Source organism: Gorilla gorilla, chromosome 1, assembly GCF_029281585.2.
Source record: "Gorilla gorilla gorilla isolate KB3781 chromosome 1, NHGRI_mGorGor1-v2.1_pri, whole genome shotgun sequence".
Lineage (NCBI taxonomy): Eukaryota > Metazoa > Chordata > Mammalia > Primates > Hominidae > Gorilla > Gorilla gorilla.
Window position 1 is genome coordinate 235,964,908 of NC_073224.2, and position 25,516 is coordinate 235,990,423.

At 53.8% G+C, this 25,516-nt stretch overlaps 1 protein-coding gene across 1 annotated transcript in view; it reads right to left on the minus strand.

The window, feature by feature from the left end:
- The window catches only part of AJAP1 (adherens junctions associated protein 1), a 138,283-nt gene extending 115,072 nt beyond the window's left edge, over positions 1–23,211 (minus strand). Inside the window, exon 1 of the mRNA XM_019012412.4 lies at positions 22,356–23,211. Within this exon, the coding sequence (XP_018867957.2) occupies positions 22,356–22,384 (29 nt within the window). The 5' untranslated portion in view covers positions 22,385–23,211. The remainder of the gene's footprint in view (positions 1–22,355) is intronic.
- Positions 23,212–25,516: the final 2,305 nt, after the last annotated feature.

Below are 25,516 nucleotides of genomic sequence, written 5' to 3' on the forward strand. Positions count from 1 at the left end.
CCTGATATTTATATGTTTTACGAAAATTAGTGAGTTGGCATTCCAACTGGAAGCAATAGTTGGCTCCAGCACCACAATGGACAGAGAAAGGAACTGTGTCATTTTCATCACCTATGAGATATATTTAGCTACTGGCTTCTAATGACCTCAACACATATGCACATAATTTTTTTTGAATGCACATCATTTTCATTCAGAGCATTACCTGGAATATCATCTACCCCATATGAATACCCGCTGGCTGACTTTTTAAGAGTTTCTCCTGCACACCCTGGCTTTATGCCCACTGAATGGCAAGCCTTGGTTTCAGATGTTAAATTTTTTTTAATCCTTCCTTCCCTCCTTAATCCCTTCTCTGTCATCTGCTTGGCGTCACAGAGTGGACCCAGAGAGAGGTGGAATCCCCTCTGGAAAGAGGAGAGAAAAGCCGCTGGCCAGCTCCTGTGGAAGCCCTCCTGCATTTGAAGAGTTTATTTACTACAAATAAAAGCAATTAATCAGCCGGGCAGCTGCACACATAGGGCAGCCTCTCTATCCGTGGAATCAGGGATGTGTGAGGTCAGAATCCTCAACCTTTAGGAGCCCTACAAAGCGAGAACTTGCAGGCAACTGCAGCCCACCCTGACTGTCTGCTGGCAGGTCCCCTTGGCAGCATCCCAGCCACATGTCACTTACCCAGACTTACCAACCTCTGATCATGTGAAATTCATAGCATCGCATTAGAGGCATTTTGGTTCATTGCTTTTATTTTTTGAGACGGATTCTCACTTTTGTCGCCCAGGCTGAAGTGCGGTGGCACGATCTCAGCTCACCGCAACCTCCGTCTCCCGGGTTCAAGCAATTCTCCTGCCTCAGCCTCCCAAGTACCTGAGATTACAGGCACACGCCACCACACCCAGCTAACTTTTGTATTTTTAGTAGAGACGGGGTTTCACCATGTTGACCAGGCTGGTCTCGAACTCCAGACCTCAGGTGATCCACCCACCTCGGCCTCCCAAAGTGCTGGGATTACAGGCGTGAGCCACTGCCCCTGGCCATTTTATTTTCTTTTTGAAACTCTGTAGCCAACAGCATTGCACATGTTCTTCCCGCTCTTGGCAAATTTGAGAATGCAATACCCCTTTTGGCATCTACAGGCTAAAAACTTCAAGTGGCTAATTCTGTGCCACTCTCCCCCTTGGTGCAAATACTGAGAGCAAAGATCTGTTTGAGAGTATGTTGTCCCCAAAGGCCAGATGACAGATGAGCTGGGCACCCGACAATCCAGTCTCCCTCACTCCCGTCCCCCCATCATCTCCTGATTACTTTGTGGGCTGGATTTCCCAAGGAACGGCCCCTCTCTCTCAGTCTCACATGATTTCAAAGCTGACTTCCCAGAGTCCCTGAGGCAGCGTTGGTTTCACTGTTTCTGAGAAGGGGTGATGCAGGTGGCTTCAGGCCCCCAGGACGACGAGAGCTAGGGTCAGAGTCTAACCAAGCCAGCTGGACCGGAAGCTTCACGTTCTGTGACGCAACCAGATGTGTTTCAGAAGCGGTGGCCTCTTCTGGATTTCTTTGCCAAAGTTTGGATTCTACTGATTTGTCGTAAATAAACTCAATTTTCACTCCCTTCACACAAATCATCTTTTTTTGGAACTGGTTAAAAAAAATAAAGAATGCACAAGTACATGGAAGATGAGGAAATCGGAGGAGCGTGACTAAGACACTAGCCCCAAAAATGACACGAGGAGGCAAGGCCGGTGCACACTGGCCTGTGCAGCAGTGGGCATCATGAACTCGCCGGGGATCCTCTCCCAAACACACGGAGCGTCCAGGAACCAGGAAAGAGGAGATGCGCAAAACGAGCAGCAAGCAACCTAGAGAGAGGCCGTCCCTGCACGAGGACACAGAGCTGGGAGCCCACAAGACGGGCTTCCTCCTAAACGTGGGCGTCCCAGCCCCTGCAGGAAGGCGAGCAGACTCCACGCAGCTTCTTTGCAGCAACTCCACCGTACCCTCCAGAATGTCTTCCTTAGGAGGAGAGAAACCACTCACCATCTTCTCTCCTAAAACTTCCGCCCACACCATCTTCAGGGCAGGTTTAACTGGCCTGGGCTACACCATTATCAACTGTAGAATAAAGTGAGGCACCTGGTCGCTGGTGTAAACCAGATTGTTTAGTAAAGAACTTTGCCCAAGAGAGGTCAGACCTTTGCCCTGGGCTCCTGGAAGGCATCTCTAGGCCCCTGGAATGTCCTGCCTGATAAGAATTTCTGTGTTTGCCTGGGGGCCTTGGCCACCGTACAGTCAAGCAATGTGATTTAGGCTAGAGGCTTTGGGTCAGATGGTATCTGCTCCACTTCCCAAGGGGCAGGACACTGAGGTAGGCCATGTGGTCATTCAACCAGGTCTATGTTAAGAGGCCCCAGTAATAAACGCTCGGGACACCAAGGCCAGGGGCTTCCCCGGCTGGCAATGCTCCCTGGGCACTGTCACCCACTGTTGCCAAGAAAGCAATGTATCCTGACCTCAACAGGAGAGGATGGCTGGAAACTCCATGCGTGGATCACTTCTGGCCTCTGCCCCATGCGTGTCTTCCCTTGGCTGGCTTTCATCTGTGTCTTTTCCTTTTAATAAACCATTACTGTGAGTATGACAGCTTTCGGTGAATTCTTCAAGTCCTTCTGGTGAATTATTGCAGCTGAAGGTGGTCCTGGGGACCCCCAAACACTGCAGTTGGTGTCAAAAGTGGGAGTGGTCTTGTGGACTACTCCCTCTATCCTCACACAAGCCCACTCCCAATGCTGGCCTGAGGAGGAGAGGAGGGCACGGGTTTTGCTCTGTTTCCCCCTCACCACTCTCCAGCCCTGATGGCTCTGACCACTGCCCTCCTGGGCTTCATGGCAAAGGGACAGCATTCTCAAGCCTGCAGGACGACGGTTCAGCCAATGCCTGAGACAACTCCTCCATGGCCACATGGCAACGTGACTCACGCCCTGTGCAGAATCTCTGTTTGAAAACGCTGAATGTCAAAAAGGAAGAGCAGAGGCAGGCAACAAGACAGAAATAGGCGCGTGCAGATGAAGCAAGGCTTTCGTTTGCATGGAACTTTCTGCCAGAGATCCAAAACACGAGACAAGCAGGCAGAGCAGAATGCTGCCTGCTCACTCTGCCCTGGGCCCCGACCGATCCCTCAGAGAACTAGAGCTCTGAGAGCTTCCCACTGAACCAGAGCCCAGGAAAGGGAGGCCCCAAGACCAGCAGCTGACAGCCGCAGCACCAGCCACTCCTGAAGGCCTGGCCAGCCACTCCTGGTGCCTACCCAGCTGCTGGGGCTCAGGGACCTCCTAATATGAAAGCCCCCTCCGTACTTCTGCTTCTGCACTGACCTCTGAACCTAAAGCAGGGGTCGTTGACCTTTGTCTGAAAAGGCCCAGACAGAAAATGTTTTAGGCTTTGCAGGCCGTTTTCTGTCACAAACCACTCAACTCTGTCCTTATGAAAATCAATGGGCATGCCCCTGTGCCAATAAAACTTTATTTGCAAAGTCAGGCAGCCAAGGGCCATGGTGCCAATAAAACTTTATTTACAAAGTCAGGCAGCCACAGACTGTGGTGTGCCAACCCCCGACCTAGAGAACAGCTACTAAAGCTTAACTAGAGCTCAGTGAATCCTCCTCTCCAGGGCCCTCTCCTGCCCACTGCCCTGCCTTCTTGGCCGATTTGCAGTCTCTGGAAATTGGGTGGCCAGATTTAACAAAAATATAGAATGCCCAGTAACATTTGTATTTGAAAGAAACAATCCTTTTTGTTCTTTTTTTTTTTTTTTTTTTTTTTTTTTTGGTGGCGGGGGGGATAAGCCTATCTCATGCAAAACCTGGAACATAGTTATACTAAAATACATTTGTTTGTCTGAAATTGAAACAGAACCAAGCATCCTGTTTTCTTTTATCTGGCAGCCCTATTTGGGAGTAATGAGGTTCAATTCATTTCACGGAGACCCTGACTTCTCGCTCCTGGCTCAGGAGTAAAGCCTCTCCAGAGCCCATGACTCGTATAAAGCCTTGATCAGAGGACAAGAAGAGTCACATCTAAAACGCTGATAATGAATTCATTTATTCATTGACCAAGCCAGAGCCAGAGCCAGGACTCGCCCTCATCTGGCCAATTCCAGAGACACAAAGCCAGGACATGCCCTGGGAAGGCTGCCTGGCCACGTCTGTGACCACAGCCCCGGCACACAAGCAGCCTCATGACCCCTGCTCCCTTCACACCTCCAGATACAAAGTGCAGGAAGGAATGAGTCAGTGGAGGCTCCCATGCTGGAGCAGAGCTGTGGAGGGCGCCATACCGGGTCCCCAGAGTTTTAGTGGGACTGGGTTGAAGGCCTGTCCACATCTCACCTGTTTACAATTGTCCCAACACTAATTTTGGAAACAAGCATGAGCTCTTGTTAGAAGAAAGACAGAAAGAGAACAGAGAAAGAGGGATGAAGGGCAGGGGAGGGGACGGGAAAGAGAGAGGAAATGAGAAAGTGTGAGAACACTGGGCCGTCAGTGGCACCTCACTCATGCATCCTGTGTACTTAGGCAGCTATCTATTGAATTAGTTAGCTATTGCTGCATAACAAACTACCCTAAACACAGGAGTGTAAACACCCCCCAACCCCACCTATGAGCTCACAGTTCCATTGGTGAGAAGACTGGCTGGATTCTTTGCTCAGGGTCATCTCACTGGGCTGACATGAAGGCATTGGTGGGGCTGTGTCTCCTTCTGGAGATCTTGGGGAAGAATCTGTTTCCAAGCTCATTCAGGTTGTCAGCAGAACCCAGCTCCTTGTGGCTGTAGGACAGAGGTCCCACCTCCTTGACTGGAAGCCCTCCTTCATCTTCAAGCCAGCCACGATGCTGTGTTGATCCTTTTTAAGTTTCAGATCTCTCAGGCCACCACCCTCACCCTCCTGCCCTCATCTCTATCTCCTCTTCCACCTCTGCACCCAAGGACTCCTGTGATGACACTGGACCCACTGGGAATAATTGAGGATGATCTCCCTATGGAAGGGTCAATAGATTAGAAATCTTCCCTACCTCTGCCAAGTCCCCTTTGCTGTGTGGGGTTATGGATTAAGGGGTGTGGTTTCACATCCTGCTCACAGCTCTGGGGACAGGGATGGAATCTGCCTGGGATCCCACCTTCTCACTCACACAGCCTGGATGCACACACTGGGAGGGCGGAGGAGCACCAGGCAGACCCAGCCACCATTCCCTGGAAGTGACTTTGCAGACAGCTCAGGAGTGCAATGGAAGGGCCTCTACCCTGGGTTCTGGTCCACAGGAAACAGCTGCCTGGGAGCCTCCTGAGGACTTTATGCCAGACAGTGTGGTCCTGGGATCCCCAGGCTGAGAATTTCCCCATCTATATAGAAGCAAAACACAGGGTCTTGAAAAGAAATAGGAAATATCCGCATGTCATGTGGGCACAGTGTATGCAAAACCAGTCTTCCATCACTGTATGCACCCAAGATGAAAGTACCTGGCTGTGTCTCCGTATTCATGACTGTGGCCCTTCAGGGCTCCTAGCGGAATGGTTGTTTCATTTTTGTCTGATATGCTTGGCGCTCCTTCATGGTGCAGTGATTTGGGGTCCAATAACTTCAGTGACATTTGGTGGCAATAAAGTCCAGCTCTACAGGGCCCAAGTGACTCCCGACCGCTCCCTCCTCCCAGTCCATTCTTGAGCAATTCACAACAATCCCAGATAATAATACACACCCCGGGGAGACAGCAGCCTCCTTACTTTACATGTGTGCGTTACAACATGATTCACAAGCAGCTCCGTGAGTCTCAGACGCGACTGCGCCCAGGCTGATAGGCGCCCCGGGATGGTGGGTGAGGATCTGCAGGGCCCTGTGAGATAAGGAGAACAGTGTGCCTCACAGCTCTTCTTTTTGAAAGTCTGCTCCTACTGCAACGCCTGAGAGCAGTGGGGACACCTGCACAGTAGGTCCCTGGCTAAACCACAATAATAAAAGCAGGCTCTGACCAGCTTCCTCGTGAAGCACCTTGTTTCCATTAATTACATTTTCTGGTTACCCAGGGATTCCATTTTGCTCAGTCTTTGGATTTACAAAAGCAGGAAAAATAATGGGCCTATACCTTTCAGATTAAAAGCAGGGCTAACAAGGTTTCCACGTCAACGGGTCCACATCATTTGATGAATGGGGATATGGCAGTCACAGGACTGGAAGAGGTGTGTGGGGAAGAATTGCCAGAGTTGGTGGGTGCATTTGCTCCCGGTGGTGCATTTCCTCCTGGTGGTGCTCAGGAAAACTGAGCTGTCCGGGGCCTGTGGCTCCATACCTTTGAGTTAGAAAGACCACAGTGCCCTGGGCTCTAAGTGGGCTGGGGACAAAGGGAGGTAATGGATGCAGTGCACATGCCACAGCATCATGTCCTCCTGACAATCAGCTGCCATTCTTTTTTTTTTTTTTTTTTTGAGGCAGAGTCTCGCTCTGTTGCCCAGGCTGGAGTGCAGTGGCGCAATCTCAGCTCATTGCAACCTCCTCCTCCCAGGTCCAAACAATTCTCCTGCCTCAGCCTCCCTAGTAGCTGGGATTGCAGGCGCCTGCCACCATGCCCCGCTATTTTTTGCATTTTTAGTAGAGACAGGGTTTTACCATGTTGGCCAGGCTGGTCTTGAACTTCTGACCTCAAATGATCTTCCCACCTCGGCCTCCCAAAGAGCTGGGACTACAGGCATGAGCTACCGTGCCTGGCCTGTGATGCAGACTCTAAAAGACCAACACATGTGCCTATTACAATCACCTATGTGGAGAAATGATGAGACAACACAGGATAACAGCTTAAATGACTTGCATGATAGCAAAGCCCTTAGAAGGGCCTTGAAGGGCCACAGCCCAGGCACAGCCAGGTACTGAAGTCTTGGGTCTGTTACAGTGATGGAAGACTTTGTTTTTACATGCTTTCCAAAAACAGAAATGTTTGTTGTCATTTGCTCTGTTCCCTCTCCTCCGGAAGGGAAAGGAAAGAACATTCTGGAACACTCTGGAAAGCTGTGTTGCAGTTAATTTGCTTAATTTCACTCATTTTCCTGAACAGGCTGTCCAGTGCATTCTTGGGATAGGAAACTGGAGACCAATGAGGCTGGGCGAGGAGACCTGCACTCGTCATGGCTCGACAACCCGGGCACTGGAGTGGGGAAACCAGGCAGTTTGCAGGGAGCCAGCAGGAGCCTAGGCAGCATGCTTCCATGCCAGCAAGAACGCTGCTTCCAGTGAAAAGTAACAGGCTCACAAACCAGGTCACTGCCAGGGAAGCTCCCAGTTCACCGTACATGGGTGGGTCACAAGTTCCTTGTTACTGTGGGTCAGGGCTGATGTCATACTAAAAGGATCAATGTCGACTTGGGTATTTTTCAGTAGATCACATGGCTCAGCTCTGAGGTCCAGGAAGAGGGGAAAGGAAAAGGCACCAAGAATAAAATTCATCCCGGGGCAATTGCTTTAATCCACTCCCAAAATGGTTCATAATTCCTCTTTAGTGCAGAGCTGATAAAAAGTGCTGCTTCTCACTGAGCCTCCTCCCTCGGGATGTGTAAGGAGTAAAGACAGACTGGCTGCCTCAGGCCCAGCGCTGTGAACAAGGTGCACAGGCATAGAGAGGCCTGTCTGCAATCTAGGATGAGATGGGGAAAGAGCCTGCATTGGCTCTGTTGCTGGGCAGCCACCTGTAAATGGTAGGGGGTCACCATCCTTCCAGCCCTGTGCAGGGCTGAGTGACATCCCCGTTTTTCAGATGAGAAAACTGAGGCTCAGAAAAACCATGGGAACTTCCAAAGATCACACAAATGCTGCAGCAGTGCCGTAACTAGGCAATTGTGGATAAAGCCCGTGTCCAGGAAGTGTTGATGCCTAGGTATGTCCCTCAAAGGATCAAAAACAGGGACCGAAACAGACACCTGTACATGTATGTTCACAGCAGCAATGTTCACAGCAGCCAAAAGGTGGAAACAACCCAAATGTCCATCAGTGGATGGACAGGCAAGCAGCACGTAGCCTATCCGCAGTGTGGCACAGAATTCATCATAAAAAGGAGTGAAGTACTGATGCACGCTACGATATGGGTGAACTAAAAAACATTATGCTAAGTGAAAGAAGCCAGACACAAAAGGTTACATATTGTATGATGTGGTTTGGCTGTGTCCCCATCCAAATCTCACCTTGAATTGTAATAATCCCCACAATCAAGGGCGGGACCAGGTGGAGGTAATTGGATCATGGGAGCGGTTTCCTTCATGCTGTTCTCGTGACAGTGAGTGAGTGCTCATGAGATCTGACGGTTTTATAAGCGCCTGGAATTTCCCCTGCTTGCACTCACTTCATCCTGCCGCCCTGTGAAGGTGCCTGCTTCTCCTTTGCCTTCCGCCATGATTGTAAGTTTGCTGAGGCCTCCCCAGCCATGCGGAACTGTGAGTCAATTAAACCTCTTCCTTTATAAATTACCCAGTCTTGGGCATTTCTTCATAGCAGTATAAGAATGTATTAATTGTATGATCTCATTTATATAAAATGTCCAAAACAGGCCATACTGAAGACACAGGAAGTAGGTAAGTGGTTTCCAGGGGGATGGGGAGTGACTGCTAAAAGACATGGAGTTTCCTTTTAGGGTGATGAAAAGGTCTTGGAACTAAAGAATGGTGATGGTTGCACAACATTGTGAATACACTAAATGTCACTGAAGTTTACACTTTAAAATAGCTAATTTTATGTTATGTGAATTTCACTTCAATTTTAAAAGCAAGCTAAAAAAAATGTTGGCTGAGTCCGACTCCTTCCTGTTGTCTGAATCTAGGTCCCTCTCATTGACTGACTCTGACTATCTCCTGTAAAATTCAAATTGCCCTGTGGCAACTGACATAAATTCTACCTACTTGTGACTCACTGGGAACACCAGAATTCCTACGTAAGGAATTGTCATGGACTTCAGTCTCTCACTGAAAATGAGGGAAAATAAAAGGCAGGCAGAGCCCGGCAAGAAAGCCTGGACAGTGAAGGCTCCACCCCGTGGGTATTAACCCTGGATGCGCCCCGTCTCCCAGGCAGGGGACCCCGGCTCCAGGACATGCACAACCTGCGGAAACAGAGATGGATGAGCCCCATACTCCCCAGGAATCCCCGTCCCAGGACTGAGCCACCAGAGCCTGAGTTACGGGCACGTTCCTCTTGGAGTCCTCAGGCACCACTCTGCTGACTTTGTATGACCTTAGGAAAGTTGCTTACTCCTGCTCTGCCTCAGTTTACCCATCTGTGAAATAAGGCTAATAATATTTCCTGACCTTGAAGGTCTGCTGAGAGATTTTGTTAATTACATTTTTAAACAGCTTTTCAGTTGATGAAGGAAAGAGTGCAGACATGTATTACTTGGGCATTTTAAAGTCAACTGATGCCTCACGCCTACAACCTCACAACACACAGACACCCACAGACACACACACACACACACACACACACGCACGCACACACAGCACTGCTCTCTAAGCTACTTTAAGAAGAGGGCTTTTAGCTTCAAATACACAGGATTGGCCCCACACAAGGAGGAAGAAAGTTGCCACCCTAATGGCATTTTTTTTTTTTGAGATAGAGTTTCACTCTGTCACCCAGGCTGCAGTGCAGTGGTGCGATCTCAGCTCACTGCAACCTCTGCCTCGCAGGTTCAAGCAATTCTCCTGTCTCAGCCTCTGACTAGCTGGGACTTACAGGCATATACCACCACACCTGGCTAATTTTTGTATTTTTAGTAGAGATGGGGTTTCATGATGTTGGCCAGGCTGGTCTTGAACTCCTGACCTCAAGTTATCCTCCCGCCTCTACCTCCCAAAGTGCTGAGATTACAGGCATGAGCAACCACGCCTGGCCTTACCCTAACGGCATTCTTTAGGGAGGAATCCAACTTCCCCAAACGTCTTCCCCTTCCCACTTGAAACCTCCATGTTCACTCAGTGCTGTGGGCTCATCGCCTTGTGTCTCAGGGGCTCTTCCCAAAATTCAGACCCACAGCTTGGGTGGGACGATGACTCCACCCCAAGCAGCAACTGACTGGGGGTCTGGTTCTCTAAGGAAGGGGTCCCCAACCCTGGGCCATGAACCAGTACCAGCATCTGTTAGGAACTGTCCTCACAGCAGGAGGTGAGCAGTGGGTGAGCCAGCATCACCATCTGAGCTCCGCCTCCTGTCAGATCAGCAGTGGAATTAGATTCTTCCAGGGGCACTAACCCTACTGTGAACCACGTATGTGAGGGATCTAGGTTGTGCACTCCTTATGAGAATCTAATGCCTGATGATCTGAGGTGGAACAGTTTTATCCAGAAACCATCCACCCGCTCTGTCCCTGGAAAAATTGTCTTCCATGAAACTGGTCCCTGGTGCCAAAAAGGTTGGGGACTGCTGTTGTAAGGTGAGAAGTTCCCCACGGAGGGGCAGGGGCAGGTGGCAGGTTGGGGCTGGAAGGGTGGAGAAGCAGCAAGAGACTCAGGAAAGGAAAGTTGGGTGGTCAGGGCCTGTCACACCTTTGTGCCCACGTGGTCTAGGCTGGCATTTTCCCTCAGAGTAATTCTGAGTAAAAGCAGAGCCTGGGTATCATGGCAACTGACTGCAGACGTGTTTCCCAGGGCCAGGCCAGTTGTCTTCCCCGCCTGGGGAGTCCTCTGGGACTTCCCTAAGACCACAGCCCCAGAGGGCTGCCTCTCCCTCCCTCTGCTTATCCCAGGGCTCTCCTTCCACAAAACTAAGCTGCTCCACCAGGACACAGAGGTTCCATCCCACGCAGCTCCCATGATTCACGGGCCCCTCTCTGCACCCTCCGGTGATTCACAGGCTCCTCTCCGCAACCCCTCCGTGATTCATGGGCCCCTCTCCGCACCCATCTCGTGATTCACGGGTCCCTCTCTGCACCCCTCCCGCGATTCACGGGCCCCTCTCCGCACCCCTCCCGCGATTCACGGGCCCCTCTCCGCACCCCTCCCGCGATTCACGGGCCCCTCTCCGCACCCCTCCCGCGATTCACGGGCCCCTCTCCGCACCCCTCCCGCGATTCACGGGCCCCTCTCCGCACCCCTCCCGCGATTTACGGGCCCCTCTCCGCACCCCTCCCGCGATTCACGGGCCCCTCTCCGCACCCCTCCCGCGATTCACGGGCCCCTCTCCGCACCCCTCTCGTGATTCACGGGCGCCTCTCCGCAACCCTCCCCTGATTCACGGGCCCCTCTCCGCACCCCTCTCGTGATTCACGGGCCCCTCTCTACACCCTCCCGTGATTCACGGGTCCCTCTCCACACCCCTCCTGTGATTCACGGGCCCCTCTTTGTGCCCTCCCATGATTCATGGGCCCCTCTCCACACCCCTCCTGTGAGTCACGGGCCCCCTCTCTGCACCCCTCACTCCTCAGGGTCTGTCATTCGCTTTCCCCTTGAACGCACACGGGCAGAGAGCATGACACTTTCCCTGGGACCCTGGCCCTGGATGGCTCCAGTCCTGGGGCCTGCTGGCCTTTCCAGTCTCCTCCAAGCATTCCCCCCGCAACACACACCTTCCTCTCCAGCTTCACAGAGCCAACTCCTAAGGGCTGACCCAAATACACCTGCCCTGCCCTCCTCCTGGGTGGGCCGGAGGAGCCTCAGTGGGCTATTTCACTGCGGTGTGCCTCCACATCCCCATCTGTGCAGCTCACCCACCAGCAGTGCTCAGTAAACGGCAGCCACCCCATTCCCTCTGCCTGGCTGTCCCTTCCTCCTCGGGCCCAATGGGTTTCCTTCCTCTCATCCTCTGAGAAGAGAGTCAAATGCTGCTACCTCTGGAAAACCTTCCCCATCTCCTTCTTCCTCTTGGCTCCTGCAATTCCATTTGCTCCTCTGTCCTCTCCTCCACTTGGAGTTTCTGTAGGACCAGGAGAGGGGTCTTTTCATCCCTGTGCCCAGCACAGCACCCAGCAGGCGGTGGCCACTCATCCGTGTCTGCTGCATGAAAGTGTCTGGATGTCAGGCCCATAAGCAGCCTGTCCCAGGACAAACCTCAGTGGCTGCCATACCTGTCACACTGCCTGGCTCTCACCTGGGGCCAGCAGACTCTCGGGGGACCACTTGCGTGGCTGGTGCCACAAAACCCCAGCCCAGTGCTCCCCAGGGACTGTCGGGGTGAGAGCCTGAGAAACAGATGCTGTTGGACTGAGTGCGGTGGCTCAGGTCTTCCTAGAGCATCAGGCTTCTGTGCAGAGAATCAAATTAGCCCAAAAAATGCTGAAGGAAGATGGAACCTGGAGCTGTGAGTGTTCAAAGAGACCCTCCAGGGTAGTAATGGGCAGTAAATTAGCCCAGTACCAGGGCTTAATCAAGAGTCCCCAAAATGCCCCTGGAAGCCTGCACAGTGTAATGCCACAGCATCCAGGAGACCCAGGCGCCTAATGGGGCCATTCCATCAACATTTTCTGAGATTTTGAAATGCAGTGTCATAAAAATAAACATGCTTACTCTTGTCTCGCATAATTGGCTCCCTAAAGAATCCTTGCCTTCTGAAAGCCACCGTGTCCCTCAGCAGGAAGCACAGCTTTTTTCAGCATCTGGGTACAGTCTTGAATTTTCTCTTGACAAAAAAGAGGGGGGTGGGGGCGTCGACTGAAAACCAGCTCTCGTGGGGCTTTTTCCGCATTTTACCACACTCCTTTCCAAGCCAGAGAGCACAATCCTCAGCTGGTCCTGGGGCAGAGGCTTCTGCCACAAAGGCTGGCATCGTGGTTCGGATAGGTTCCTTGCTAACACGCCAAATACAGTGACCCTGCCTAGTAACTGAATCTTTTATATATATCGTAGCTGCATGCCTAGGAAGTCTACCGGCGCCATCCGTGGGTGATTGCTTCACCCTTGCCTAAGATGGCTCTCTGCAACCATTTGGGAAATTGAATCCACAGCAGGATACTGACTTCTGTCTGATCAGGGCTGTAGTCAGCCTGGGAGGGTGGTTACGGGACTCTGTCATTGAGTCATTCAGATGCTCTGAGTAGAGGCGCGCTGAGTTATTCAGATGCTCCAAGTAGAAGCAAATCAGAGCCAGGCAGATGCCACCAAAGGGCAGCCCAGGAAATGAGCAAAATCGCCAGCTCTCTCCTGGGGCCATTCTCTTTCTTCACCTGTGTAAAAATGACACCCCGGCAGAAGGGCATGACCGGGGCCCCCCAGCTGATGGTGGGGATCAGCTGGTGAGAGGTGGTCCCTGCTGTACTCTAAGCAGGGCTGACCCTTGGGCCCAACCACCCGGACAGGCTGCTGCTGTCACCTGGGAACTCCACCACCATTGTCCCCCTACCAGGCTCAGAACGCTTGAAGCTCCAGGCATGTCCTTTTCACATCCATACAATGGGCATCCATGTATGTTCTGCGCGGTGCCAGGCAGCAAGGAAATTGGCCCTGGATGCTGGGCTCAAATCCCATACTTGGCTGCCTGCCCCAGCCTGGTGGATGGATGCTGTATTCCTTAAATACATCCAATCCAATGTGTTCTTCTAGACTAGGAAGAACAGGATGTAACGGTTCAGAGGCCAGATGCTGGAGCTGAGTGCCTGGGTTTGAGTGCGGGCTCTGCTATTTACTTGCTGTGTGGCCTGGGGAAATTCATTCTGGTTCTCTGTGCCTTCTCTGCACACAGGAGATCCTTAAAGCGCTCCTACCATAGCAATGTAGGAATGAGTTAAGATACGGCACGGGCATAGAACAGTGCCTGCTACATAGTAAGTGTCATGCAACTGTTCACTGATATGTTGTATACACAGGCCTCAGTGAAGGTGTTTATGAGAAAGAACCTGCAGCTATGAGCAAGCCCTGCACCCAGGCCTCCCGAAAAGGGCAGTTTTGCAGTACTGGAGTCACCCTTCTTTCATCCCATGTCCCATGCAGATACGGCAAACAGTCTATAGGCACTTTTCTCTCTCTAAATCCCCAGAAGAACTCAGAATCCTTCTCTACACAGAGCTCAAAGAAGCAACTACCGAAGAGTCCACACCGGTTGCCAGAGTTGAGATCTTTTCCCCACCCCTAGGTCTGGGCAGTCTCTGCTCCTGACACCAGCTAACAACTTGGCAGCTGAATACAAAGACCGTCTGGGGCCAGTTGAGCCGAAACCCTCATCCACACTCATGGGGCCAGCACGAGAGGGATGCCAGGAGCTCCTCCAGGCGCCACCCTCCTCCCACCTGCAGCCTGCATTTGAGGTGCCTGGGCGCCATGGGTTCGCTGTCATCTACCCCAGGATGGGAAATGTTCTCTTAATTTCTCCCTCTTATGCAGTCGGGTTCTTCCAAGTCTGTGGTTGGTGCCAAACAATCCCCATCATGGAATTCCTGGAATCCATGGCCTGCTTGAGGGCTGCCCCTTCTGTGAGTGGCAGCGTCTAACACCCACCAAGACCCGTGCTTTCTGGGGGTGCTTTCGACAGTCTGCCCTGTGCCTACGACCCTGGCCCTGCCTCATCCATCAAACGTGATGCCTGGCTGGGTGCAGAGACTCATGCCTGGAATCCCAGCACTCTGGGAGGCTGAGGTGGGACGATCGCTTGAGCTCAGGCATTTGAGACCAGCCTGGGCAACACAGCAAGACCTAATCTATTCAAAGTATAAAAAAATAAATAAAATAAAAACAAAATGATGCCCTTCAGCCCTCACTAGATGATGCTCCATGAGGATGGTTTCCCCAAACTGGCCCCACTGCCCCCCTGGGAAGGGGGAGGCACGGCTGCCTCCCTTACATTCCCTGGAAGCCCCCCGAAGCCCACACTTTCCACGTGCAGGGGAGTAGGCACAGTCTGGGTCCTTCTAGAGACCACTGACCCTCTCCCCTCCACCTCCAGGTATCTGACCAGATAGGAGTTCTTCTAATGCGTCAAAATATTCCCCTTTATACCAAGGCAGAATGGAAATGCCTGTTCTCCACCTAACCAAAACACATCCCCATGGCAGAATGCACTCAACACTCAATAAATGCTTGTTGAATGAGAAATGTTCAAATCAACAATGGCTTGTGTGTAGGGAGTTCTCTTTAGAACAAGAGGGAGGAGCCTATCCCACCCCAGAGCTGGACCGCGGGCGCCTAGCCCGGCACACTTTCCATCCATCTAACGACACATAAGGGGCTTCTTGCGGCCCCACCGAGCACTGACGTCTGTGGTTATAAAGTATAACGTGGAGGCAAGAGAAATGAAAACAACATCCATCCCGAGGCGTGCACGCGAAGTTCATGGCAGCGCTGCTCCCCCAGCCCCAACATGCCAACAACCCAACGGTGCATCAGCTGGTGAACCGGCAAGCCAACGAGATGTCTGAAAATCGGGATACCATTCAGGAACAAAAAGGGAATGACGTGGCAAGCTACTGCATAGACACACCTCGGAACATGACACTAAAGAAGGCAGACAAAAAGGATGACCACATGCCGGAGGATTCCATTTACAGGAATAGTGAGGATGGGCAAATCCATCAAGGCCAAATCAGAGGAGTGGTCGTCAAAGGCTGGAGGCAGGAACGGGGATTGCTACAAACAGCAAAAGGGATCTTATCGGGGGTGAAGCAACCGTGCTGAAACTGGACCATGGCAATAGTTGTGCAACTCGGCCAATTTCCTAAAAATCAATGAACCATATACTTTCAATGGATACATTTCATTGCATGTAAATTGTGCTTCAAAAAAAATGCACACACACAGACACACACACACACACACACACAAATATAAAGGGCAATTCCTTTTACTCAGACTTCTTATGCTAAACCCAACTTTCTCAATGTGATCATTCATTGATTTCCACAGTTTTTAATTTCAAGAAAGCTCTCAATAGAGGCCTCCTTGGATTTGGTGACACATTTATTTTTAATTATTAAATAGATTGAATAGCAGTATCTGTGTCACAGATAGGTTTTCATCTCCCCATGACGTTTCATTAATTCTGTGCTGCAAAATAATTTGTCATTTGACCATAAACCTTTTACTTAAAATCATGGGTGCCAGAGAGACTTGTGATTTCAGAGTCAGCTGAACACACGGCTAAATCCATGAAGTGCTGACTTGGCATCACAGCAGCTGGGTCCTTCTTGTTTTATTTTTTGTTGTTGTTGTTTGAAAATTTTGTTTTGTGTTTCCCAAAAGGGCAATCTGTAACTTAATAAAGGGAGTAAGAAGTAGATTTTGTATAAGACAAGAAAGCTACAGAGGTCAGCATAAGGAGCACGAATGGACCTTCGAGTCCTGGAAACCTGGGTTCAAATCCCACCTCTCCCATGAGCTAGCTGTGTGACCTTGAGCAAATTACCTAACCTCTCTGTGCTCCAGTTTTCTCCTGTGTGAAATGGGAGCAATAATACCTGCCTTGCAGGGCCACCCTGAGGATCATGAGGGTGGAGTGGGACAATGCAGAATGGCTGAACAGTTTAGCACCGTTGGATCAGATCACTTAGCACAAAGCCTGGCTTAGGAAAAGCCTAGCAATATTACAGTATTAGTTCCAGCACCTCCCATCTGGATGTGAAAAGACAGAGAAAGAGTATCAGGTGTAGGTCATGATATCTCAGAAGTTCACAGACAAATCTGATAGAGCTGCCCATTGTATCTCCCAGTTTCATTCAATAAGTCCTGATAGAGCACCCCAGCCCCCAGTTCTTTTATCATAAAGCCCCAAATGAGGTGATAAGAGCAAAGCCACAAACCAATGTCTGCCTTCTCAAGCTTGAGGCTCATGTTTCCCTGATCTAGAAACAGGAAACCAGCTGTTTTTGTGTTTGACTTAAAATCCTCAGAATATGGCCTTGAAGCCTATAAGCCAGGGTAGAAAAGTGGGGCTGACCCCGAAAACCTGCTCTATCTTCAGAGTTGACCTAATTTACGTAAAGATGTGGACAGATCTTCTTATCCAATAATTATGCCTGAAGTCATTTATTACTGTCACCGATGATGGATCTCATAACATTAGCAACACTGCACGTTCATATGCTGCTGAATTTTTCGTTCTAAAATGTGGTAGGGACATAACCGAGCAAGTTTTGTAAAAAAATTTTTTTTACCCCTTTCCCCATTTCCACATCACCTCTGACTGCTGTTAAATACAAATACATGACCCCTAAAACAGCTAAATACTCACATACACACACGTGTGCCCATGCTTGCCAGTCAGATCGGTTAGGCACTAATCTCTGACAGATTAGTAGAGAATGTTAGTTTGTTTCTTTTAATTAAACCTTTAATTTTAACTCTGGAATTGCAGGCATTGTAAGACATCATACAGAGAGACCCCGTGTACCCCTCACCGAGATTCCCCCAGTGGTAACATTTGCAAAACGACAGTACAATAATATAACAGGATTGTGACACGGATATAGTCAAGACAGAGAACGTTTCCATCACAACAAGGAGGCCTGATGTTGCCCTTTTGTAACCACACCCTCTTTCCTTCCGTTCCCCACCCCTTCTTTGACCCCTGGCAACTACTCATCCGTAGCAGTAGTAGTATGAGTATTGTACCATGTCTATAATTTTGTCATTTTGATGTAGGGCGGGCATGCCCCAAAGTGAGGCTTAGACCATGAGGGTTCTGGGCTTTGCCCAGAAAAGAATTCAAGGGCAAGCCAGTGGTAGAAGAAAAACAGCTTTATTGAGGAGGTGTTCCAGCTCTGGTGGTGTTACCGGTCCGGCAGTGTGACAGCTCCGTGTCTGCCGCTGCAGAACAGGGCTCCCCATAGGCAGCGTGCTGAGAGTAGCAGCTCGGGGCAGCTTTGCAGTTGTATTTATACCTACTTTTAATTCCATGGAGATTAAGGGGCGGTTTCTGCAGAAATTTCTAGGGAAGGGGTAGTGATTTTTGGGTCATCAGGTCATCGCCATGGAAAGGGCAGTAACTCCTGGGTGTTGCCCTGGCAATGGTAAACTGACATGGCACATTGACGGGCATGTCTTATGGAATGGTGCTTCCATCCTGTCCCTGTTTTAGCTAGTCCTCAATTTGGTCCACAGTCTGAGTCCCACCTCCAGAGTCAAGTCCCATCTCCTACCTCAATTTCAATGCTATGAAATCATCATATAGTAAGTAACCTTTTGGGATTGACCCAGGAGTAGCCAGTCCTCCTCTCTCCTCCTGGTGCCTGATCTTATCCCAGCTCTGAGGTGGCTGTACTTGGGGACACGCCCAAGGGCCACGGGAGGTCTGACATGGACACCCTCCAGCCTGACTCTCTATTCAAGGCAGATTAACTGAGAGTTTATCTGAATTATGTAACCACCACCACTCCCTGCTCCGAGGCCTCATGACTCACCAGCCCCTTTGAATTCCCGGAAGGGGTCTCAGAGGAAGAAAGAATGGAGTCGACCGTACCACGTTTGCCTGCTCTAGCCCCAGAAAGCCCCTGCTCCTGTCTCCTCCTTGTGTCTGATTGGCATCAGGCAGGAGAAACCCTCTCAAGCCAGACTTCAAATGTAAAATCTAGATCAAGGATATATTTGGCTTTCCAAGCTAATCTTTACATCAATTTGGTCTCTACTGACTTGTAACCCTTTGAAGAAAACTTGGCAACTACGTATTTAAAACAGATGACTCTTACATAACCCCTGAGAGGAGCCCCTGGGCTCTTGAAGGCTCAGCTGTTTGCAATCCAGTCAGGGTTTTGTGTTTACCTACTTCATTGTAACCCAGGGTCACACTCCAGGTACCCTGTGGCTTTCCCACAAAAAGCTCAGGGAAATGCAGAACCCAGGAGCACACAGGGCCCCACCTGCCAAACACCCCATTTGTGTGTGGGTCAGAGGGACTGGCGCTGCGGAAGTGGAGACTGGGTTGGGGTCCAGAAGCACCTCCAGCGACCCCCGCTAGAAAGACGCAGGTGCATGCTTTGGAGAAGCCGGCGCTGCTCTGCCTCCAGGGACCCAGAGACAGCTGTCCCCGGCAGGCGTGGGGCTGTCTCCATTCCTGAGCTGCGTTGCCCTGCTCCCCTCTCCAATGCATGCAAAAAAAGGAAGCAGGTGATCAAAGTAAATAAACAACAGGGACACACTGGGAGGAGTCTGCCATCAGCTCCTCCACTTGGGCAGTGTATCCCCAAGGTGGGGGTGAGCATGAAAGGGGGGCATGTACCGATGTTGCCCAAAGATTTGAGCTGCCTCCTAAATTTGCAGTTTAGTCAAGCATGATTGTCCCCGAGGAGTAGCACAGCCACTGACACTAGATGGATTCCAGTTGCAATCAATTTAGTAGCAGCAGCTGGAAATCAGCGCGAGCCAGGATTCACCCGGAGCGCAATGTTTGTGGACGGCGCGTTTGACTTCAGCCGCTAAAGCTGGGCTGCACAGCCCCAGCTGCCTGGGGACTCTACAGCGAGGATGGTGACAGCCAAGCCAATGGATCCCTGCCATGAGGCCCAGACATGGTACACAGCGCACTGAGAGGGCTTGGGGAACTGTGAATTATGTCAACACGCACACCCAGGGCCTCCCAAACAAAAGGGGCCCCAGAACCTTGGAGCGGGAGAACAGATGGGATGGCCGCAGGGACATGGGCTGGGAATGAGCTCGTGGCACTCTGCTAGGGATCACAGTCCTGAGCGCAACCCAGCAAATGTATTAGGTAGACGCTCGGAGCCCCTGAGGAAGCCACAGCATCTGAGGTCTGCAGCCTGGGAAGCAACTCACAACCAGGAAGCCAACTCCAAACTCTGGGCTGCTTGCTGAGTACGCACCCCCTCCACGGGTGAGCTCTGAGCTGCTTGCCAAATATGCGCCCCCTACACGGGTGAGCTCTGGCAGGGCTTGTCAAGCCACTGGGTCTCCTTCCATGGCTCCGTCTCTCTCAGCTGATGGAAAGTATCTTTGGAGCTCTGCTACAACTATTAAATACCACCGCAAAAGACACAAAAGCTGCTCAATAAGTCTCAATCTGCTTCTCCCTCTTGGGGGGAAAAGAAAAAAAAAAAAAGCTCCACATACAGCTCAGTTCCAACACAGACGTAAATAACCAAGCCCAGACTTCGTCTCTGGGGCGGGAACTAAGAAAGCCCACCCCACCCCCACCCCCACCCCCTGCCCAGCAAGTTACACTGCACCTCTCCCATGGTGGAGCAAGCCAGGCCTTCTGCCACCCCAGCTGGAGGTTCAGTGTCTACCTGTCCTAACCAGGCTCCAAGTTTGGCAGCAAGACGCCCAGTGCTCACCTAGGGAGCCGCGGCTTGCAAGCAAAGGTGAAGGGCTGTCTTGAAAGAAAAAGTGCATTTCCAGACCTTGAACTTGCAACCCTTTGGCTCAGAGTCCCCAGGTGCCCATTGTGATGCAAAACCACCCAGACCCTCTGGGTACAGGCCTCCTTCTCTGGCCAGGAGACAGCAGTAACAAGACAGAGCTCTCCCATCAGGATCCCAAATAGGTGACAGCTCGTCCTTAAAGGCACACTTACAGAAAATCTCCTGTGCTGACATCAAGGGGGGAAAAACGAAAGGTCAAACTTCAAAAGAACCAACAGAACTATTTCCTAAAGCAAAATCCTAAGATCCGGCTTGAGGATGCTTGACAGGAACTGTTTTAGTAAATTTCAAATCAAAAGAGAGGCTTCTTTCCCAGATATTTGCTCTTCTCTCCCTTTATCAAAATGTACTCATCTTTTAATCTAGCAACTTAGCAATAAAAAAAAAATGTCTGTTCAAATAAGTTGCCATCAGGAATCAAGTGGCAGATGGCAGCTCAGGAAGCAGGTCGGAGCTGAAGACCAGCCACTGGCCAGTGTGGGGACCCGTCTGGTCATTCACAAAGCCTTGGAAGGTCTTGCTGAGACCTGGGACAGTCCGGGGCAGAGCAGGGGATGGCAGGCCTCCAGGGCACCTGGATCAGGGTCATTCCTGCAAAGCTGTCCTCGCTCCATTTTGCCAACATCCCAGAACGGTCCAAGCCTAAACCTTATCTAGACCAAGCACACTTATCGATTCACGCCCGGCCAATATCCCACACCCAACACAATCGGCTCCATGATTAACCTTTGAAGCCCACAGCAAGATCGGCCACTGAGAGAAGGGATGCTAATAATAACATCTGACAATGTTCACTAGATGTGTTACACAGTATTCACCTCTGGGAGCAGAATCGGCTCATAAATCAAGGGTCGCTAGAAAACACTTGGCGTCCCAGTCCCCTTCCGATTTCTCAAAATCAGGACACGCACTAGATCCTCCCTCCCTTCGCCTCACTCCCCCCGCAGCTTCATCCCGGAGTGGGGGCGGCTCAAGCAGCCGGCTAACAACTACTGGCCTTTTCGTCCCCAACGCGGGAGCGCAGTGCATCCCAGTGGACAAACTCGAGAACCGCACGCTGCTCTCCGCCTCCACCTCTGTCCTCCCCGCTCGCGGTTCCAACCCGGGACCCAAATGCACGAGCTCGGTGAATGCCCCGGCAGGAGGGCGAGGGCTCAGAGGCAGCCTGCCCAGCAAAAAGGACAGCTGTGCTCTGGTGGGCCCTGGGCCGCCCCAGGCAGAAGCCAGAGAAGCCCGAGAACCCCGGCGGGCTGGCAAAGTTTGCCGAGAAGGGTCTTTCTGGACACCCCCACCACGGGCTCTAGGCTCGAACCCCCTGTTCCATCTGGCCCTGGAGTCCCAGACACAGACAAGCCCCGGGCGCGCCGGCGGGCGTATGTGCGTGTGTGTTTACAGGGGGGTGGCCGCCGGCGCTCCCCAAGAACCCCAGCTCTCCCGCCCCAGCTGCCCGCCAGCTGCGGGCGCCCGTCGGGCCCGGAGGTCACCCGCAAACAGCTGGGTCGGCAGCTGGGAGCCTGGGAGGCCCCTGCTCAGCCCTGGGGCCCCGAGAAAGGAGAAGGGGGAGCGGAGTGGCTGTTTGGCTCTGGTTTCCTCCAACTCCGCCTGCGAAGCTCTCGCTGGGAGCCCGGAGCTTTAGCTTTCCCCGGCAGCCCCGGCCCCCGCGCCCGCCGCGCCCGGCGGCCGGCGCCTCGCCCCGGGCCCCGGGGAGGAGGCGAGCCGGGGCAGCCGGCCAGGACACTGCGCTGCTGGCTCCTGGAGCTGCGGGCGCGCCTGGCCGGCCCCACTGCCCGGGTTGCTGGGGCGGGCGCCGCTGCCCCGACCCCGGACGCGCGCAGCCCTGGAGACCCGGCCGCTCTCCGCCAGGGCCGCGGCGCTCCAAGCTCCGGGATCCGGGCGGGCGCCCCTTTCCGGCTCCCGGTGCACCCCGTTGCCCGCTTGCGGGAAGCGAAGAGGGGTCCCTTGATTTGCAACATAGAGGAAAGCGCCGCTTCCGCCCAGCCTGGCACCCACGCGCCCACACGCACCCGGCGCCGGCCGGGTCGCTCACCTGAGTCCTAAAAGCTGTTGAATCCACATGGTCACGTTTCGGGGAGCGGGGCCTCAGACCTGGCTCGCCCGGGCCATCTGCGCGGCGCCCGCGCCCGCTCGCTTCCGTCCCGCGGCGCCGGTCTCCGGCTCTCGGTCCGCCGCCTCCCGCCGCCCGCCGGCCGCGGGGCGCACAGCGAGTCAGAGAGCGGCCGCGCGGGGCTCCATGCCGGCCAGCGCGCCGCCGCCGTTGGGGCGCATGGCTCAGGCTGGGCGGCCCGCGGGGGCGCACATCCTCCGGCCGGGGCGCGGGGCTCGCGGCCCCCTCCGCCGGCGGCACAGCGAAGGCGGCAGAGAGGCGGGGCGTGTTCCGGCGCTGTCGCGGCGCAGCAAAGGGCTGGGGAGCCGCGGCTTCGCCCTCCGGGGCGGCGAGGAGGGAGGCCGGCGGCGCTGCCGCTCTCGGTGCGTGTCTCCCGGCGCGCGGCTCTTGCCTCCAGCCGGAGCTCCGCGCCGATGGGGCGGCGCTGCTTAGGGTTTGGGGCGACGCGACGCGGACTGACGCGGGTCCCCTCCGCGCTGCCGGGTCGGGGGGCTCTGCCAGAGGCTCCGCCGCCGATCGGCGCCACTCAAGTTGCCCGGGGGCTCCGTCTGAGCGCTCGCTCTGCAGACGGCCGCGGCCCGGAGACTGGCAGGAGGCGGGCACGAGAGGCGCGCGGGGCGAGGGCGCCGTGGAGCGCGGGGCGTGGGGACGCGCGGCGGCGGCGCCGCGCGGAGGAGGCGCGCGGGGATCCCGGGGCCCCGCCGCCCGCGCCCACCGCGCCCGCCGCAGAGCCGCCCGCGCTGCTCAGCCGCCTCCCTCCTCGCGTCTGCCTCTCCGCGCGCTCGCCCCCGCCTCCCGGAGCCGGTCCCAACTCCGCCCGCCCGGCCCGGCTCACGTCACCCGCCTTCCCCGCCCCTCGAACGGGAGCTCGAGCCCCTGGCCTGGCCCCGGCTCCTGCTCGCCGCCCCACCTTGCGGGGGCCGGGGTCGCCGCGGGTGGTGGGGGGCGCTGTGCCCAGCAGGGGCGACAGCGCAGGCGGGGCCTCCTGCAGCCCCCTTCCCCATCCCCGGTCGCGTCCCGGTCCCCACCTTGCGAAAGGCTCGAGAGAGGCCGCAGGCTCGGATTGGACCTCCGGGCGCCACCGGATGGTGTTGCCAGGATAACCGGATGGCATGCGAAGCCGTTCGAGGTTCCGACCCGGTTACGGGGGCGCCCAGTGGACCCGGAGAGCTACTTTGGGGAGGGGGCGGCCTCGAAGAAGGACTGGGTGGGGGCGCATGGAGCGGGGGCTGCGCGAAAAGTTTCGTGGGGCGGAGCTGAGCCACGCGGGCCGCGCGGGAGCGTCTGTCCGAGGGTCGCCTACGAGGGACTCCTCTGCTCGGCTGCGCGGGCTTCTGCGTTGATGAAGTCACCGCTTTCCGGGTCGGAGCTTCGGCGCTTCTGCCCCGAACCCAGCGAAGCCCGGTCCTATGCCCCCGATTACCCAACGGTCCCTCATCGCCCAGCGCAGCTGCTGCCTGGCCAGGCCCTTGCTCCGGAGGAGTCACTGGAAAGTTCCAGGGAATCTGGGTCTCCCAGACTCTCCACCGGCGTTTCACTGCTCCCTTCCCATGCCAGGACTCCTCTGTGCCTACCTGGTTAGTCTGTATTTGCAAAAAACAAACAAAAACAACAACAAAAAACAAATGGGGGGCACTTAAAGGAGGACAGACGCTGGGGGGGACCTTTGACTGAGAGAAGTGACATGGGGTGCAATCCTCTGCAGACCCGCTGACGCCTTGAGAAACCACGGCAAAACCCTGCTTTTAATCCTCCACAGGCTGAGGGCAGTGCAGAATCCGGGCCTTGGAAAGGACACTGGTGCCACCCTTCACTGGGGAAAGGTGCAAGGGGCGGGGGATATACCATGCCGAGCCTTCGCTCTGTGCTCTATGCAGGTGCTTGACCCAGGCCAGCTCTGGAATCGCCCCAGGCCATGCGAGAGCCGTGGGGGGTGAGGGGGGCGGGAAGCACTTCACAGATGAGGCCTCCCTGGGAGGGGCAGCCAGTGAGGGGGTGGAAGGGCAGAGCCAGGAGGACCATGGCTTGGGGCTCAGTCTCCCAGGAGGACCATGGCTTGGGACTTAGTCTCTCAGGCGAACCATAGCTTGGGGCTTAAGTCCCCCAAGCAGCCCTTTCACCCCCAGGCCTCCAGGATCTTTGCCAACGGTCTTGAGGAGCCAGGCACAGGATTGGACTCTGCCCAGGCAGGAGGATGAAGACGGTGACTTCCCCACCAAGACTCCCGGCAGAGGGCCAGAGGCAGGGAGGTGTGGTGGCAGGAGGGCCAGCCTTGCCGTGGCTGGACCAGGGGCCAGCGCTTGCTAACTCGAGGTCCTGGCCGAGTTGTGTGGCCTCTCCGACCCTCGGTCTCCTCATCTGTAAGATGGGTCCCACAGCCCCTCCCTGGGGAGGTGCTTGCAGGGCTCCATGAGAAGGCCTCACACACAGTGTGGCTATGGTGATCTGTGAGCCGGTCAGAGGACCCGAGAGGCAGCAGGGTGACTCAGCAGTTTCCCTGCCGGGCCGCCCCTGGGTCATCGTCCCCTAGAGCCTCTCCCTGAGGGGTGTGAGGGAGCGGATCCCATTAAGACGCGAAGGAGGCAGGGAGGTCCTGGAACCAGCGGGGCCCATGGCGGCCGGCGGGGAAGGAGGCGCCCGCAGTGCTGCCACCTAGCGGTATGAGGAGGCGGTGCTGCACCAGGGAGGCGCTTCCTGCGACCGGAGTGGGCCTGGAAGAGGCCGGCTTCGCAGCCTAGGAGCAAGCAGGGCAGGGAGGGGCTCCGGACCGGACCGTGTCGGCTCCAGGAACCCCTGGGGCAGCCTTGTGGACACCTGCTGACCTCTCTCAGAATGGCTTCTAAGTGCATAGATGAAAAAGCCCAGGATTATTAGGAAACCAATTCTATGCAAATGCATTATCAAAAGAGTAATAAAAACAAATTTCTGATATAGCCGTATATATTTTTTATTAATACACTTAGTAAGCAATTGACAGATCCTAAATTACGTTCCTTTTGAAGTCCAGATATGCAGCAATAATATCCTGAGGTAACTGCAGCCATGGCAGTGTGATATGGAAATGCCAGTGCTTTCTATGTGTG